The 16,048-nt window shown below is 40.4% G+C and overlaps 1 protein-coding gene across 1 annotated transcript in view; it reads left to right on the plus strand.

Moving 5' to 3' along the window:
• Positions 1 to 16,048, plus strand: part of CFAP47 (cilia and flagella associated protein 47) — a 660,392-nt gene that overhangs the window by 246,489 nt on the left and 397,855 nt on the right. The window contains exon 40 of the mRNA XM_034754614.1: positions 6,448 to 6,534. Coding sequence (XP_034610505.1) covers positions 6,448 to 6,534 — 87 coding nt within the window. The remainder of the gene's footprint in view (positions 1 to 6,447; positions 6,535 to 16,048) is intronic.

Raw genomic sequence — 16,048 nt, forward strand, 5'->3', positions numbered from 1 at the left:
GCCGTTGTGTCACAATCTTCACAGACAACACAACGGCCATGTTTTACATCAACAAGTAAGGCAGAGTGTGGTTGTCCCTCCTCTGTCAGGAAGCCATACACTTGTGGGAATTCAATTTCTTGATTGGGCACTTAACTTGCAAATTCCTTTCTTAAGAAGCTGACCAAATGCCTTACTAAGGCTACTTAAAATCAAACAAGTACACAGCCAATATTCATAATTTCAAATACAAAAATGATACATGCATACAAATAGGATGAATATATTCAGTAGAGCATAAACTTTGCAGAGATATATTACATGGCATATGTAGCACAAAACATATTCCAGTTATGTCATATATACATTCATAAGCATATTTCCATAAAGCATTATGGGGTGCAAAGTCACAGCTGGCTATAACAATGCCACGCAAACACCTGTTCTCTTTTCAGGTGACATTGTAATTAAGAGGTGGGTAGCATTATCTACCATAAATGTAAATAACTTGTTTTTCTTAGAGATTGACTGAACAAGAAGTAGGACTGAGTGGATTGTAGTCTCTAAAATTTTACATTGTTTTGTTTAAGTGCAGTTATGTAACAAAAAACAATCTACATTTGTAAGTTGCAGTTTCATGATAAAGAGATTGCACTACAGTACTTGTATTTTTCAATTCACCTCCTACCATTTTTATCATTTTTACAGTACAAATATTTGCAATAAAAATAATAAAGTGAGCACTGTACACTTTGTCTTCCGTGTTGTAATTGAAATCAATATATTTGAAAATGTAGAAAGCATCCAAAATATTTAATAAATTTCAATTGATATTCTATTGTTTAACAGTGTGATTAAAACTGCGATTAATCACGATTAATTTTATTAATTGTGACAATTTTTTTCAGTTAATCGTGTGAGTTAGCTGAGATTAATCGACAACCCTAATTCGTATAAAATATAGGGGTATGACCTCATTTAAAAAAAACAACTACTTAAAAAGTCACCAGAGGCACCTGACTTCTGTCCATTACTGGGAGGACATTGATGACTGCAGTAACTGTTGCCTTTCTTGAGCAGTTATTCAATGTCCATAGATGATTTAGTGAGCAAATGTCTGACAACCAGTTGTGTCTCTGCCTTTTCTCAGGGAACCATTAAGGTTCAAATAGCAGTATAGCCAGTAGCTTCCCAATTGAGTTGACCATCCAGGAGAGCTGTAGATCTCTCTTCTACTCTAGAGATATCCATACACTTGGTGACGGGAAACCTGAATTGACTGTCATGTCAATCCTTCTCCTTTCATGACATTGTCTTGAGAGTATGCTGTGGTGCCTCAAGAAGACAGAATATCGGTACCTACTCCCAGAGATTTGGTCAGACTGTCTTTTCCAACAGGGGGCATTTGAACTTTGTCTCATCAGCAAATGCAGGGTGTATTAGCTCCTTAAACAAGCAAGAGCAGTTTAAGCACCTCACCCAAAGTTAGGGTGCCTAAAATTAGGTGTGTCAATTCTTTTTAGGCATGTAGATAAATGTGGCCTGATTTTCAGAGGGGCTGATGGTTCACCACTGTCTTTGGCTTCACTGAGAGCCATGGATTACTGAGCACATCAGGCCTCTTTTACTTAGGTACCTAACTCCATCTCTAATTTTACACATCCAAGTTTAAAACATTATCAAACATGCTTTGCATAGATAGGGGTCATATTAGCTCATCAAAGATGAACAGTGAAAGTTTGATCAGGCCAAAACTCCCAAAGGCCAGTGAAATGATGATTTGAGACCACAATGTGGAGTATTGTTTTAACTGGCTCCAGTTATATAAGTGCCTATGCTGAGGGCTTGTCTGCATCGCCCCACAGTTTGTACTGTGATGGTGTGAATTGCCGTTTAAAGAGAACTACATAAATGTGAACTATGTACCTTTTAGTTCACACCCACATGGGGGAGTTAAGCGTGTGCTGCAATTTACGTCCCCCTAGTCTAAACCACAGGGCTCTGTAGACATAGACTCAGGGAGAGCTGGAGCTGCATCAATATATTTAGTCCAGGTTCTGCTACCCTTACTCACTTGAAGTTAGGGTGACCAGACAGCAAGTGTGAAAAATCGGGATGGGGGCTGGGGGTAATAGGAGCCCATATAAGAAAAAGACCCAAAAATCGGGACTGTCCCTATAAAATCGGGATATCTGGTCACCCTACTTGAAGTAATATTTGTCATGCTCAGTGTGACTACTTAGGGGAATACTGGTTCATATTGGAGGCTCTCTGTGTATCTGTGTCAGATTGCAAATCCTAGTTTGAATGTGGAGCTTATTTGCCTTCTCTGCTGTCTATTGCCTCCATATTGAGAGCTAAAACCCCCAGGAAGTGACAGGATAAATTCTTGTACCTGGCACAGGGCTAACAATAGAGGGTCATTAAACTTTGATGATCATCCATTCAAATGATGCATCTTCGAACAAAGAGCTTCTCTACCCAGGGCATACCAGTTTCTCAGTTTGAACTCCGGGGGAAAAAGTAACTAAGCAAACTATTACCTGGTAAAGGACTTCAATCTCTTAACTAAACTGATCAGAGGGTCACCTCACCAAAGAGGAAGCTGTAAAAGAGAAGGTCTTTTGCTGGCCACTTTGGAGAGAGAGCAGAAGGAAATTGGCTGCAGAGGAAAGAGACAGATTCATGATTCAGAGGAGAAGTCATGTTCAGTAAGGGGGACCCTGAACACCCCAGAAATTGTTTGAGTAGTGATTGAGATTGTTTGAGTAGTGAGGAAATTGAAGCAGGGAAATGCAAAAAGGTATTTTTAGTTTTGTCTAGGTCTGCATAATTCTTGTCTCACTAAAGTAAAGAGTGAGTGTTTTTTGAAGCTCTTACAAACCCATGAGACAGTCCTGCATTCACTGTCATGTTTCCCTGAAGAGCTGAATTGTAAATTCAGAGTACCCACAAGGTTGGATCTCTGGGAAAGGGTTTACTTAAGGTACTGGAGAGATTGGGGGTGGAACCGCAGCCAATGGGAACTGCTGGGGTGGGGCTGGGCAGCGCTAGGCACAGAGCCCCTGAGCCAGCACCAGCCACTGTAGAAGTCACGGAGGTCACGGAAAGTCACAGGATCCGTGACCCACTTGCAGCCTTACTCATAGTTACTTGAATGTTACATTAATGAGAAGAGACCGTTGGATGTTTCATTTCATTCAGTATGGAATTAGTCTCTGGATATGTAAAATTTTAGGAAAAAATAGTTCCTATTTTAATATTAATACCTCAGTTCTATTAAGCTGTGGGATGCTGCTGAATCTTCAGATGTTTATTTTCTTTACTATGGCTAAGGATAGGTTGAAGGTTATGCCATATGTCAATGGAAAAGTATTTCTTCATCAATTTGCAGTAAAGACTCCAAATTGAACTGTCATCTAGATAAAGTAATAGTTTTGGTAATTCATAATATACTTGCTCCTTGAATAGATGGCTCCAATTAGGTTGTTCTTTGAGTGATTGCACATGTCCATTCCACTCGAGGTGAGTGTGTGTGTCCAGTGCATGGTTATCAGAGATTTTTTTTCCCCTCCACCAGTATCTGTCGGGGCGGCTTGAGTGCCCTCTGCTGCCACATGCCACTGCATGCAGGTATAAAGGATGGAGCACCCCCACCCAACTCGGTTCCTTCTTACTGCCCATGATGGTTGTTGGAGTGATTACAGACTTGTAACTGCAAGTTCTTCTCTCATTCCTAGTAAAATATACCCATTTTTACTTAAAGTAATCTCGTAGTTAGAGTTTCAGGTGATGGTTAATTATAGGGTTTAGTTTTTAGGTCATAAATGACCAGTTCAGTTTTCAGTACTGGTACCGGTGTCAGAATGATGCCTTGGTCTCTGGGGTTTTAAATCATGTTGCTCATGTAGCAAACCAATGCCAGTGACCGTTCCACACCCCAGCTGCCTTAAGTGCTTGGAGGAACCCCATGTGTGTGACAAATGTCACATTTTTAAAGGATTTAAACCTTGCTCAAAAAAGGAAAAAGCGGCTGGGCTTAAGTATATTCTTATGGAGGTGGTGCTCTGTCCTCCTTTGGACCTGTCCAGTTTGCAGCGGGCACTGGGTATCTCAGCATCGGTACAGAGTGTTCCACCAACGTTATCTGAGTTGAGAGCTCAGTCACTATCGCTGGTGCTGAGGAAGAAGCACACAACTCGGTATCTCACTTGTCAAGATCCCCAGTACTGAAGCCTTCTAAAGGCAAGAGACCTGAGAGGGTCATTTGAAAGGAGACCCTCCCTGAAGCATACTTCAGCTAAAACAGGGTAGTCAACTCGAGAACCTGTGCCGGAGCTGTCAAGACTGACTTTTGAAGTGCCTACTACAGCATCTTCAGGCTATCTTTCAGTGTCTCAGGGCCAAGAAGCATTTCTGGCACTGTCAACACCAGAGGCACATGCGGCTTCTAGAGAGCTACTTAACCTTTTGGTGCTGGTTTTTCCAGCAGTGCAGGAAGGATATCAGCTGGTACAGGTGCCTTGGAACCCTACTCTGGCTCCTCTGAAGCATGTGGTACTGATGCCACTATACTTTCTTACCTTGGAAGACCGTACAGTTGAGATGGAATCCAGCTATGATTTCTCCAGTATCTCCATCTCTGGGTTCTGGCTGTCAGTCTCCAGTACCAATGGGGGTTCTATTGTCCCATTATCAGAAGACTTAGATTGTTCATCCTCTTCAGACTCAGAGATTGGGTCCTGTGTCCCAGCCTAGGCAGGACATACATCCTTTATTGGGGACTTGCGGTCCATAGTTCCTACACTAAAAAGTGTAGCCATTATTCAATCTACCTTTGCTATGCTGGGGCTCCTACTTAGTGTGGACAAAACATTTCTGAAACTAGTCCAGAGAATAGAATTTATTGGAGTGGTCCTGTACTCTATGAAGGTCAAAGATTTTCTACAGCAGTTGAGGTTAGACGTGCTGTGGGGCTTGGTTCTGAAACTAAAAGCTCATTCTGTCACCACAGTATGCAGTTGCCTCAGGCTCCTAGTGCACATGGTGGTGTGTAGCTAGGTAGTGCAGCACACCAAACTGCACCTCAGATAGTTGCAAGGATGGCTATCTTCTTTGTATTCCCTGAGCCATCATCGTCTAGGTTTGAGTACCAATGCTAATCTTGTCCTCTCTGGACTGGTGACTGGACCGTTTGAGAGTTTGTATGGTGGTCCCCTTTGCTTCGCCACAACTAGCCTTCACTTTAGGCCCAGATGCATTGGCCCTGGGTTGGGGATCCCACATTGGGTTCCTGCAGACTCAGGGTCTTTGGTCTGCCCAAGATTTGAAGAGGCATATGAATGTCAGGAAATTGCGAACTGTTCATCTAGCTCATTTGACCTTCCTTCCACTTATCAAGGGAAAAAATCTGCTAGTATTAACAGACAACACAGCAACTTTGTTTTATGTGAACAGGCAGGGAGAAGCCTAGTCTATTTGATTGTGCCAGGAGGTGATTCTACTTTGGGAATTCTCCATCGCCATCTCCATTTCAGGGCTGCTTACCTTCCAGGGATGTAGAATACACTAACAGATCAGTTGAGCAGGTCCTTTACCGATCACCACAAATGGTCACTGTATCTATTGGACTAGATAACACACAGCATCCACAGCTTTCCTAGTACAAGTACCTATTCTGGACATTTGCAAAGTGGCGACTTAGTCAGTGCACGTGTTTGCCCATTATTATACTATTGCTATCTGTCCAGGAACGATGCCAGATTTGGGCATCTTATTCTACAATCACTGTTCAGGTAGACTCCAAGTCCACCTGCAGACCGGATTGCTTGTGAGCCACCTACATTGGAATGGACATATGCAACCACTTGAAGAAGAAAAAAATGGTAACTAACCTTTCTGTAATTGTTGTTGTTCAAGATGTGCTGCATGTGTCCATGCCACAACCTGCCCTCCTACCTCTCTCTATCATAAGAAGGAACTGAAGGGAGTTGGGGTGGTTCCCCACTTTATACCTGAAGGCAATAGCATGTGGCAGCAGAGGGAATTTGAGCCTCCCCAACAGGTACCACTAAGGGAAAAAATCTCCGACAACTGTGAACACGTCATGCACTCACCTACCAGTGGAACGGAAATGCACAACATCCCTTGAGGAGTAACAGTTACGGAAAGGTTAGTAACCATTTTTTCCTATTATTAAATGACAAAGAAGTTAATTGTGGCTTAAGTTTTGAGAAGTGTCTTGGAATTTTTGTGAATTTGAAACTTGATTCATAATTTTGAAAAAAAAAAAAAAGAACTTCTTGTTCCTTATATTTTTGCAGTTTAGTGTACTTTTTAAGTTTTCCAACATGAGGACAATAATAATTTTCTTTACCAGGACTTTGTTTCAGATTTTTAGATAAAGTAATAAACTTTCATTTTGTAAATAATATGTACAGTAAGAATGCATGTTTGCTTTTTTTCCAGGGTTATTTTAGTGGAATCTACAACTTACTTAACTGTACCTGAGCAATTGCATCAAGCCAGCCAAATAAAGCAAGGCAAAACACAAAGGTAGGTTTTAAAATTCAGTTACTGATTGTACATTGTCGTGTAATACAACTTTATTTGTATAACATATTATATAAATCTGTATCCCTAAACTTTCAAGAATTACAAAATGTGATTTTGGCATATGATAAAAATTACATAACATTTATGAAAAGACATTTTATAAATGAAATAATATTGTCAGAGGCATTGGAAAAATATATATTTTTAAATTAAGATCTGAAGAGATGAAAATTTGTTAAGTATGGGAGATAAGGGAAAAGGTGGACTTCAGTGGTAGGAAGAAACAGCAGAACAGGTAAATATTAGAGCTAAAGTGGTGATGTGTGAAAGGACAGAGAGGACAATCGTGCTAAATGAGTGGAGGAAGTGGGGAGAGGAACCAGTCTGCCTTCGTGACATTTTATTCATTTGGAGGCTTAAAAACAAGGAAAAGTTCTTTTGGATTGAATTGGGTCCTGAACTGAACAGGCTGAAGCTGTTTCAGAAGGGGGTGAGATCTTCGCATTTTTTTTAGCATGTGAGAAGGCAGGTGACAAAATTCTGCACGTGCTAGAGTTTTAAATCCTATATCTTTAGGAGGACATAAACTATGGAGTTTCAAAAATGAAGATGAGAAGAGATTAATGCAAATGCAGAGATCTAAGTTGAGGCAGTTATATGCACAGCCGTTATTACATAGGTAACTGTAGACAGATTTTCTGATGAACTTTTCTCCTTCCACACCTCATACAAGGTCAGGATGACTATGCTGGTAAAAATGGCCTAGAGTAGATGATAGAGGCAAGTTACAATCTGAGTGAAGGAAGAATGTTGAAAGAAAGTGCTATGTCTAAGGATTCTCATCTTGCCTAAAAGTAGTACTTCTGTCTTCACCATCTGTAGCTGACAGGAGGTGAAACAAATATCCACAAGTTTATTTGTCAAGACAAAAGAGGTGGAACAGGAAGAATGTATGTGTGAGGGAGACTGATGAGTATCACCAAGATTGATAGTCACTGATACAAGTAAGGAGAAGATAGAAAAGAGGGTTGACACTTGTGGACTCTGTACAAATGCCTGTCTTGGCACAGCAGAGGAACTACTACAGACATATGAAGCAATACTCTTAACTTGCCAAGAGATTTAGAATTATGGTTAAGAACATTACTTTTCAAATCATAGAATGAAATATAATTTGAAATGTTCAGTTTGCTTTCTAAGTATTCTTGGCAGTAAAATGTCCCATTCACATATTATGGAAGCTAGCTATACAGAAGGCCTATTATTATTTATCTTCCTGTCAGTACATGGTTCATTTAATTTATTCATAAGACATATTCATGATTCTAAGTTTCTTTATGATAATAACATGTAAACTACAAACGGTGTAACTGAAGGTTAATAAATCTGGGCTCTGGTGAACTAAGGCAATAACAAGTTCCAGAGTTGAAAACACTTCAAGAAAAATGCCCTATCAGCAGCTGTCTCCCACTTAAAATGGGTGTGTAAAGGATCCAGCTCAAGGGCCTCTGTTGATCACAACTGCAGCAGTAATGCATGAGAAGGGTAACCTCACAGGTAGCCAGATCCCAAACAATTTAAGCTTTTTAGGTGAACACTTAGAATAATGCCCTGATCCTAACTGGTGCTTTGTGATTTGCACTTGTTGCCAATGTACTGTGTAATGCTTCCTTAATAAGCAAGGTGCAGCAATTGGTACTAATTTTAGCTTCTAAATGATTCCAAGGTTTAGCCCCATATAAAGCCAATTGCAGCAGTCTAGTATTAGCAACAAAAGTATAGATAACTGTAGCATGGTCAACTTCCACGGAAAGCAGTCATATCATAGTAGTTTCACCAACCGTATATTAGAAAAATATTCTTGATCATAATTACTACTTTAACTACTTGGATCAAATAAGACCTCCAAACTGTGAGCCCGTGGGACAAATGCTGGACAAGTTGGCTCACCAGTACTTTGGGATGATTACTCCATTTTACAAACATTAGCTCAATCTTGTCTAATTATCTTAATCCAAATGTCCTTGATCTCAAATGTTCTTGATCCAGACTTAGATTAATAGTTTTATAGATTCTAAGGCCAGAAGGGATCATTCTGATCATCTAGTCTGAGACCCTGTACAGCACAGGCTGTAGAACTTCCCAAAAATAATTCCTACAGCATATGTTTTAGAAAAAAATCCAATCTCGATTTAAAAATTATCAGTGACATAGAATCTGCCATAACCCTGGGTATATTATTCCAATGATTAGTTACTCTCATCATTTAAAAACATATGCTTTATTTCCAGTCTGAATTTGTCTAGTTTCAATTTTCAGCCATTGGATCATGTTAGACCTTTCTCTGTTAGATTGAGGAGCTCATTATAAAATATTTGTTCCTTATGTAGATACTTATAGACTAATCAAGTCATCTCTTGCCCTTCTCTTTGCTAAGATAAATTGATAGAGCTCTTTGAATCTGTCACTATAAGGGATGTTTTCTAATCCTTTAATCATTCTCACCGGTCTTTTCTGAACCTTCTCAAATTTATCAATATCCCTCTTGAATTATGGGCACCAGAACAGGATTCCAGCAGCAGTCATATAAGTGCCAAATACAGAGATGAAAATAATCTCTCCACTCATGTTCACTTGATAATCCACCTCCCACAAATCTCTTTCAGGGTCACTGCTTCTCAGGATAGAAGCCCCTATTCTATAAGTGTGGCCTATACTTTTGTTCCTAGATGTATATGTTTACATTTAACCATATTAAAACACCAAGTTTACAAAGTGATCCGGATCACTCTGAATCAGTGACCTGTCCTTTTCATTATTTACCGCTGCCCTACTTTTTGTGTCATCTGCAAACTTCATCAGTGATGACGTTTTTTTTCAGATCATTGATAAAATAATTAAATAGCATAGTGCCAAAAATCGATTCCTGCAAGACCCAAATGGAAACAGATCTAGGTGATAATGCATCTGAAAAAGTGGGGTTTTTACCCACAAAAGCTTATGCCCAAATAATCTGTTAGTCTTTAAAGTGCCACCGGACTCCTCGTTGATTTTGAGACCTATCAGTTAGCCAGTTTTCAATCCATTTAATGTTAACTTTGTTACATTCTAGCTTTTTAATCAAAATGTCATGATGTGTCAAGTCAAACATCTCACAGAAGTCTAAGTATATTAAGTCAACCCTATTACCGTTATCTGTCAAATTTGTAATTTCAATAAAAAAGATATTAAGTTAATATGACAGGATCTATTGTCAATAAACCCATGCTAATTTGCAGTAATTACACTACCTTCCTTTAGTGCATTATTAATCAAGTCCTGTATTTGCCACTCCATTATGTTGCCTGGGATCAGTATCAGACTGACAGTATCAGACGTATCCAGGTCATTCCATTTACCCTTTTTAAAAATTGGCACAACATTAGCTTTCTTCCAGTCTTCTGGAACTTCCCCACTGTTCCAAGACTTACTGAAAATCAATATTAATGGTCCAGTGACTTCCTCAGCTAGCTCTTTTAAGATTCTTGGATGCAAGTTATCTGGACCTGATGATTTTAAAATGTCTGACTATTTAGCGTCTATTTAACATTCTCCAAAGAAACTAGAGGAATGGCAAGTCTGTTATCCTCACCATATGATGAGACTGCATCATCTGTTTTTCTCCAACTGAACAGAAATATTTATTGAACACCTCTCTCTTTTCTGCATTATTAATGATAATTCTACCATTTCCATCTAGTAATGGTATAATACTATTGTCAAAATTCTTTTTGTTCCTAATATATTTAAGAAGCTTCTTCTTGCCCCTAATTTTGCTGGCCATCGATTTCTCCTTGTGTCTTTTGGCTTCCCTTATCAATTTTCTACAATTCCTAAATTCTGATTTATATTCTTTACTATCAACTTCTCCTTTCTTCCATTTGTATATTTTTAATTTTTTTTTACAGCTGCCACCTCTTCTCCTTCTAAACCAGGATTTTTTTTTAACCATCACGGCTTTCTTAGTTGTGGGATGGTGGCTTTTGGGCATCTCATAAGGTGTCCTTAAATGATTCCCAATTATCATTCAAATTTTTCTGATTAAATTCTTCCCAGCTGGCTTAGCTCATCATTATTTTCAGCTTTGTGAAATTAATCCTATTAAAGCGCCCAAGTATACAGATTACTGGTCTGGACTTTATTCTGTTTGCACATTATAAATTTGATCATTCACGATCACTTGTACCTAAGCTACCATTAACTTTTTTAGTCCTGTGATCAGTTCCTCTTTATATGTTAGGGCAAGGTCTAATATAGAAGTTCCCCCTATTTGCTGCAACACTTTTTGAGTGAGGAAATTGTCATATACAAAGTTTAGAAATTCAAAGGATGTTACGTAGTTGCTGTGCATCAGATTCTCCATGCTTTTACACTGGCATGTAATTGGTGTGGAGAATCAATCCCTTTTTCTAAGTGGGCCAGGTGTGGTGGAACTATAAGGCTGGGTGTTTTCAGCTTACACCACAGTGGATATCCCCTCATCGGCCCACCCCATCTCGGCTTTAAACAAGCTAGAGTAATGAAAAAGAAACTGCGCACGCCAAGTTGAGAGCAGGCTCAGGCAGAAGATTGATTGCCCCAAACTACCCTCTGGAACCTTTTATAGAAAAAGGAACGGAGCCACTGAAGCAATTCCATTGACATTTGCAGATGTCAACAAAAATCTGTGGTCAGGAATATCAGAAACTGCTCAGATAGATGCAAAAAATCAGCATGGGCACTTTATCTCCTGACAATGGATTAGCTAATCAACCAATTTAACAATTGCAATTTCTTTCCCATGCCCAGGCCTAAATGTGATTGAAATGGGATTGAGGAAACTTTACCACATCAGAAATCACTAACGTTGCTCTGCCACAACTTTCCCTATGTTTTTACATTGATGAATCCTCCATGTGTGTTCTTAACAATGAACATTTCTGGAACTGACAATAAATAACCCGCAGAGTTTGAAACAGTAAAGAAAAAACTGCGTGTGCAATATACACTCCTGTATAATAAAAATACTGGGTTCAATAGTTTTGTTTTGATCAGACCAGAAATGATGTTATTTGTACTGTAGTTGTGCCCAGAGACGCCAATCAAGATGGGGGCTCATTGTGCTGAGCACTGTATAAACAAACTATAAGACAATCTTTCCCCCCCCCCCCCAAACGACTTACACCTTGTCCCTATTTAGAATTTAACAGATAGCTATAAAACACAATGGAAGGGAGAGAATGGCGGGGGGAGGGAGAATGATGGGTTACACTAATAGGAACAAAGTTACATTTATTAGCTAAGCTTAGACATCATAGTTTAATTTAAAATAAGTAATTGGACAGTATATATTAGAGACTTGCTAACCATACTTTTGCCTTACCATTATCATTAGGCAGTTTATCATGGCTGTCACTGTACAGGTAGGTCATTAGAAGGGTTTTATGAAGGGTTTTATGTGCAAACTGATTGGAGAATAAAAAAAAAATGCTTTCCTTGGTGAAATATTTTCAGAACTACTCATTTAAAGAAGAAACACATGAAAAATTGTCAGTTTTTCTCAAGGCCAGTCCTGTCAGCGTACAGTATATGCCAAATTATTGTTAGTTTGTTTACTTCCTCACTACACTTTTTTTTTAAATTAATTATTCAGAATACCAAGAAATATTCTTACATTTCTGAGTTTGGTTCTCATGCAGGTTACATCTCCAGGCAGATTGATGAGTGAAGGAAGGGGTCGTACTAAACAAAGTGGAACAACCAGTATTTCTTATTGTCATAAGATAAACAATAGATATAAATGTTGTGCGTTGTTCCAGTGTATAAATGTAGAAGATTCTGAGAGTTGTCAGTCCAACATTAATATCTTTATTCTATTATCTTCCACAAGTGCATTTTAGAAAGATACTACTAGGAGGCATTACAGTTCTGCTCAATAATTGATATAGTGTAAATTGGTTTATGCTAACTTAAAACATTCTACCTGATTTTAGCTGTTTCTATAACATCAGTTACTGCCCTGAGTTTTGTGGGAACATCAAAGCCCTGGTCTACACTATAGGGTTAGGTTGAATTTAGCCGTGTTACGTCGATTTTATAATGAATGCGTCTACACAAGCAACCTCGTTCCATCGACCTAAAGGGCTCTTAAAATCGACTTCTGTACTCCTCCCCGATGAGGGGAATAGCGCTAAAATTGGCCTTGCTGGGTTGAATTTGGGGTAGTGCGGACGCAAATTGACGGTATTGGCCTCCGGGAGCTATCCCAGAGTGCTCCATTGTGACTGCTCTGGACAGCACTTTGAACTCCGATGCACTAGCCAGGTACACAGGAAAAGCCACGGGAACTTTTGAATTTCATTTCCTGTTTGGTCAGCGTGGCGAACTCAGCAGCACAGGGGACCATGCAGTCCCCCCAGAATCGTAGACCATAGAATGTTTCTACGCTTCCCCTATCATATCCATCCCTGAAGTTATCACAGATTAGAAGGAGAAAAAAAACGCACTTGTGATGACATGTTTTCCGAGCTCATGCAGTCCTTCCACCCTGATAGGGCACAGCTTAATGCATGGAGGCATTCAGTGGCAGAGGTCAGGAAAGGATTAGGTGAGCACAAAGAGCCGAGGCAGGACACTATGCTGAGGCTAATGGGGGAGCAAACGGACATGATGAAGCGTCTGTTGGAGCTGCAGGAAAGCCAACAAGAGCACAGACCCCTGCTGTATCCACTGTATAACCGCCTACCCTCCTCCCTATGTTCCATAGCCTCCTCACCCAGACGCTCAAGAATGTGGGGGAGGAGGCAGCCCCGGGCACCCAGCCGCCCCACTCCAGAGGGTGGCCCAGTCAACAGAAGGCTGTCATTCAAACAGTTTGATTTTTAGTGTGGCTAGAATAAGCAATAGTGTGGCCTTGTCCTTCCCTCCTCCCCCACCTGGGCTACCTTGTTGGTTATCTTTTTTTTTTTTTAATTAATAAAGAAAGAATGCGTGGTTTCAAAACAATAGTTACTTTATTTCGAAGGGAGGAGAGTGGTTGGCTTACAGAGAATTAAAATCAACAAAGGGGGCGGGTTTTCATTAAGGAGAAACACACACAACTGTTACACAGAAGCCTGGCCAGTCATGAAATTGGTTTTCAAAGTCTCTCTGATGCGCAGCACGCCTTGCTGTGCTCTTCTACTCGCCCTAGCGTCTGGCTGCTCAACATCGGATGCCAGGCAATTTTCCACAACCTCCCACTCCGCCATAAACGTCTCCCCCTTATTCTCACAGGGTATGTCTATGCTACGAAATTAGGTTGATTTTATAGAAGTCGATTTTTAGAAATCAATTTTATACAGTCGATTGCGTATGTCCACACTAAGCGCATGAAGTCGGCAGAGTGCATCCTCACTACCTTGGCTAGCATCAACTTACAGAGCCGTGCACTGGGTAGCTGTCCCACAGTTCCCGCAGTCTCTGCTGCCCACTGGAATTCTGGGTTAAGCTCACATTGCCTGATGGGGCAAAAACATTGTCACAGGTGGTTTTGGGTACATGTCATCAGTCACCCCTCCCTCCGTGAAAGCAACAGCAAACAATCGTTTCGCACCAGACACCAGTGTGATTAGAAGAGCACAGCAAGGTGCGCTGCGCATCAGAGAGGCTTTGAAAACCAGTTGCTGTAGTATGGCATCTGCACAGGTAACCCAGGAAAAAAGGCAACTGACATAATGTGGACATACGCAATCAATTTCTAAAAATCGACTTCTATAAAATCGACCTAATTTTGTAGTGTAGACATACCCATAGGCTATATCCTGCAAGGACATGGGATTTTAGTGAATATTTTGTATTGAGCTCTTTGCCATTACATGGTTTAGTGTTTCTAAGTATGTTAGTAAACTGTTCCCTTGGATTCCTTCTCTCTCTGATTAATAATACATTCCTTTGCTTCTGTCTTCCTAAGTTTACTGATGAAATAACTGCTATATAGATTTAGATATGCCTATGGTCACTCTTCAACTTTACTGTACACCACAGTGATGCATATAAAGAGCAAAATAATTCTGGTTTGGTGTGTGGGTATACTAGAGAGAAAGTGGAGTCAGAATGTTTCTTTCAATGTTTCTTTTCTTCCCCCTGCCAACACACCTCTGTCAGACTAAAACAGGGTTCAGATATGATCTTGGAAACTAGTTACCATGTCTATTAGTTCTCTGTGGCCCTAAAGGAATGTGGTCAGCTAGCATGGGTGCACAGTCAGGCCCTTAACCTCCTCCCACACATACACATGTTGTTGACAGTGGGCAGGAGTGTACAATTCTTTGTTTTGGAGCAGCAGTAAGGCACTGTGCACACATTTTGCAGGCAGGAAGGGTCAAGAACCTATCACTTTTCGGCAACTCCTTTGCTCACCCATGTCACTTCATACTCAAAAAGGAAGAATTTTGTCTTTTGGTAGCCCATCAAATCAGTCCAATGCGTATCTGTGGTATTTGTATCTGATGAAAGTTGAATAAATCCTATTGAGTAACAATTTGCAATTTGCTCTTACTAGTGAAAAAAGAGTGTGTGGTTTAATTTTCACAGTGTTTCCTTTTAATAGCCCCATTTTAACAGTCATTTCCTCACATAACATTTAGGCGCCTTATTGTCTATACAGTGATTTTGCTGCAGTTGCCACGGTTTAGGAAATCATAAGTTCTGCATTCTGTATCGAAGATGTGATGCTTCTCTCTGGCCAGCTTCGAAGGGGAAAGCGCTGCTTCTTTCTGGCCGCTGGCTGCGCGGCTGCCCCTGCTCCTCCCGAGTCCTTTGGCCCGTGCTCGCAGGGCCGCATTCCGAAAGGGGTTTTGGAGCTGCAGGCCAGGGCCCCGGGGCCCCCTTAGCTGCAGCCCTAAAGCCCCTGTGTTCCAGGTGGCCCTGCCTGCGGGGGGGAGGAGGTTCCCTGCTTGCTCACTCCCTCCCTCCCAGAAAGTCCTAAGCGCCACCAAACAGCGCTGGGAGGAAGGGAGTGGGAGGAGGCGGAGAAGAGGAACTTGTGCAATGCTCCCTTGTAAAGTCAGCCAATCGACATTATAAGGGAGCATTGCACAACGTTAAACAAATATGTTCCCTAATGGAGCAGCAACATAACTTTGAAACAACGTTAAGCGGGAGGACGTTAAGTGAGGAGTTACTGTATTTGTGAACAACAAAAGGAGAGGATAAAATAGTACCAAGCAGATAAGATGACAAGAAATGTAATTGCTTCTTAGGGGTTACAGGAAGATTATATAAAATTTGCTGTAAAGTTTGTCTTTATAAAATATGCCAGTAAATTTTAAAATTTAAGTGTGTGCATAACAACTGATTTTACCAAATAAACTGTGATTAATATCTTGGTTCTATTAAAGTCAATGGGAGTTTTGGCACTGACTTCACTGGGGCCGAATTTCCTCTCATGTACCTAAGATCAAAATAGAACTTAAACTAAAAAGGAATCCTACAGAAAATGGAAACACAGACAAAT

Source organism: Trachemys scripta, chromosome 1 (assembly GCF_013100865.1).
Source record: "Trachemys scripta elegans isolate TJP31775 chromosome 1, CAS_Tse_1.0, whole genome shotgun sequence".
Taxonomy (NCBI): Eukaryota; Metazoa; Chordata; order Testudines; family Emydidae; genus Trachemys; species Trachemys scripta.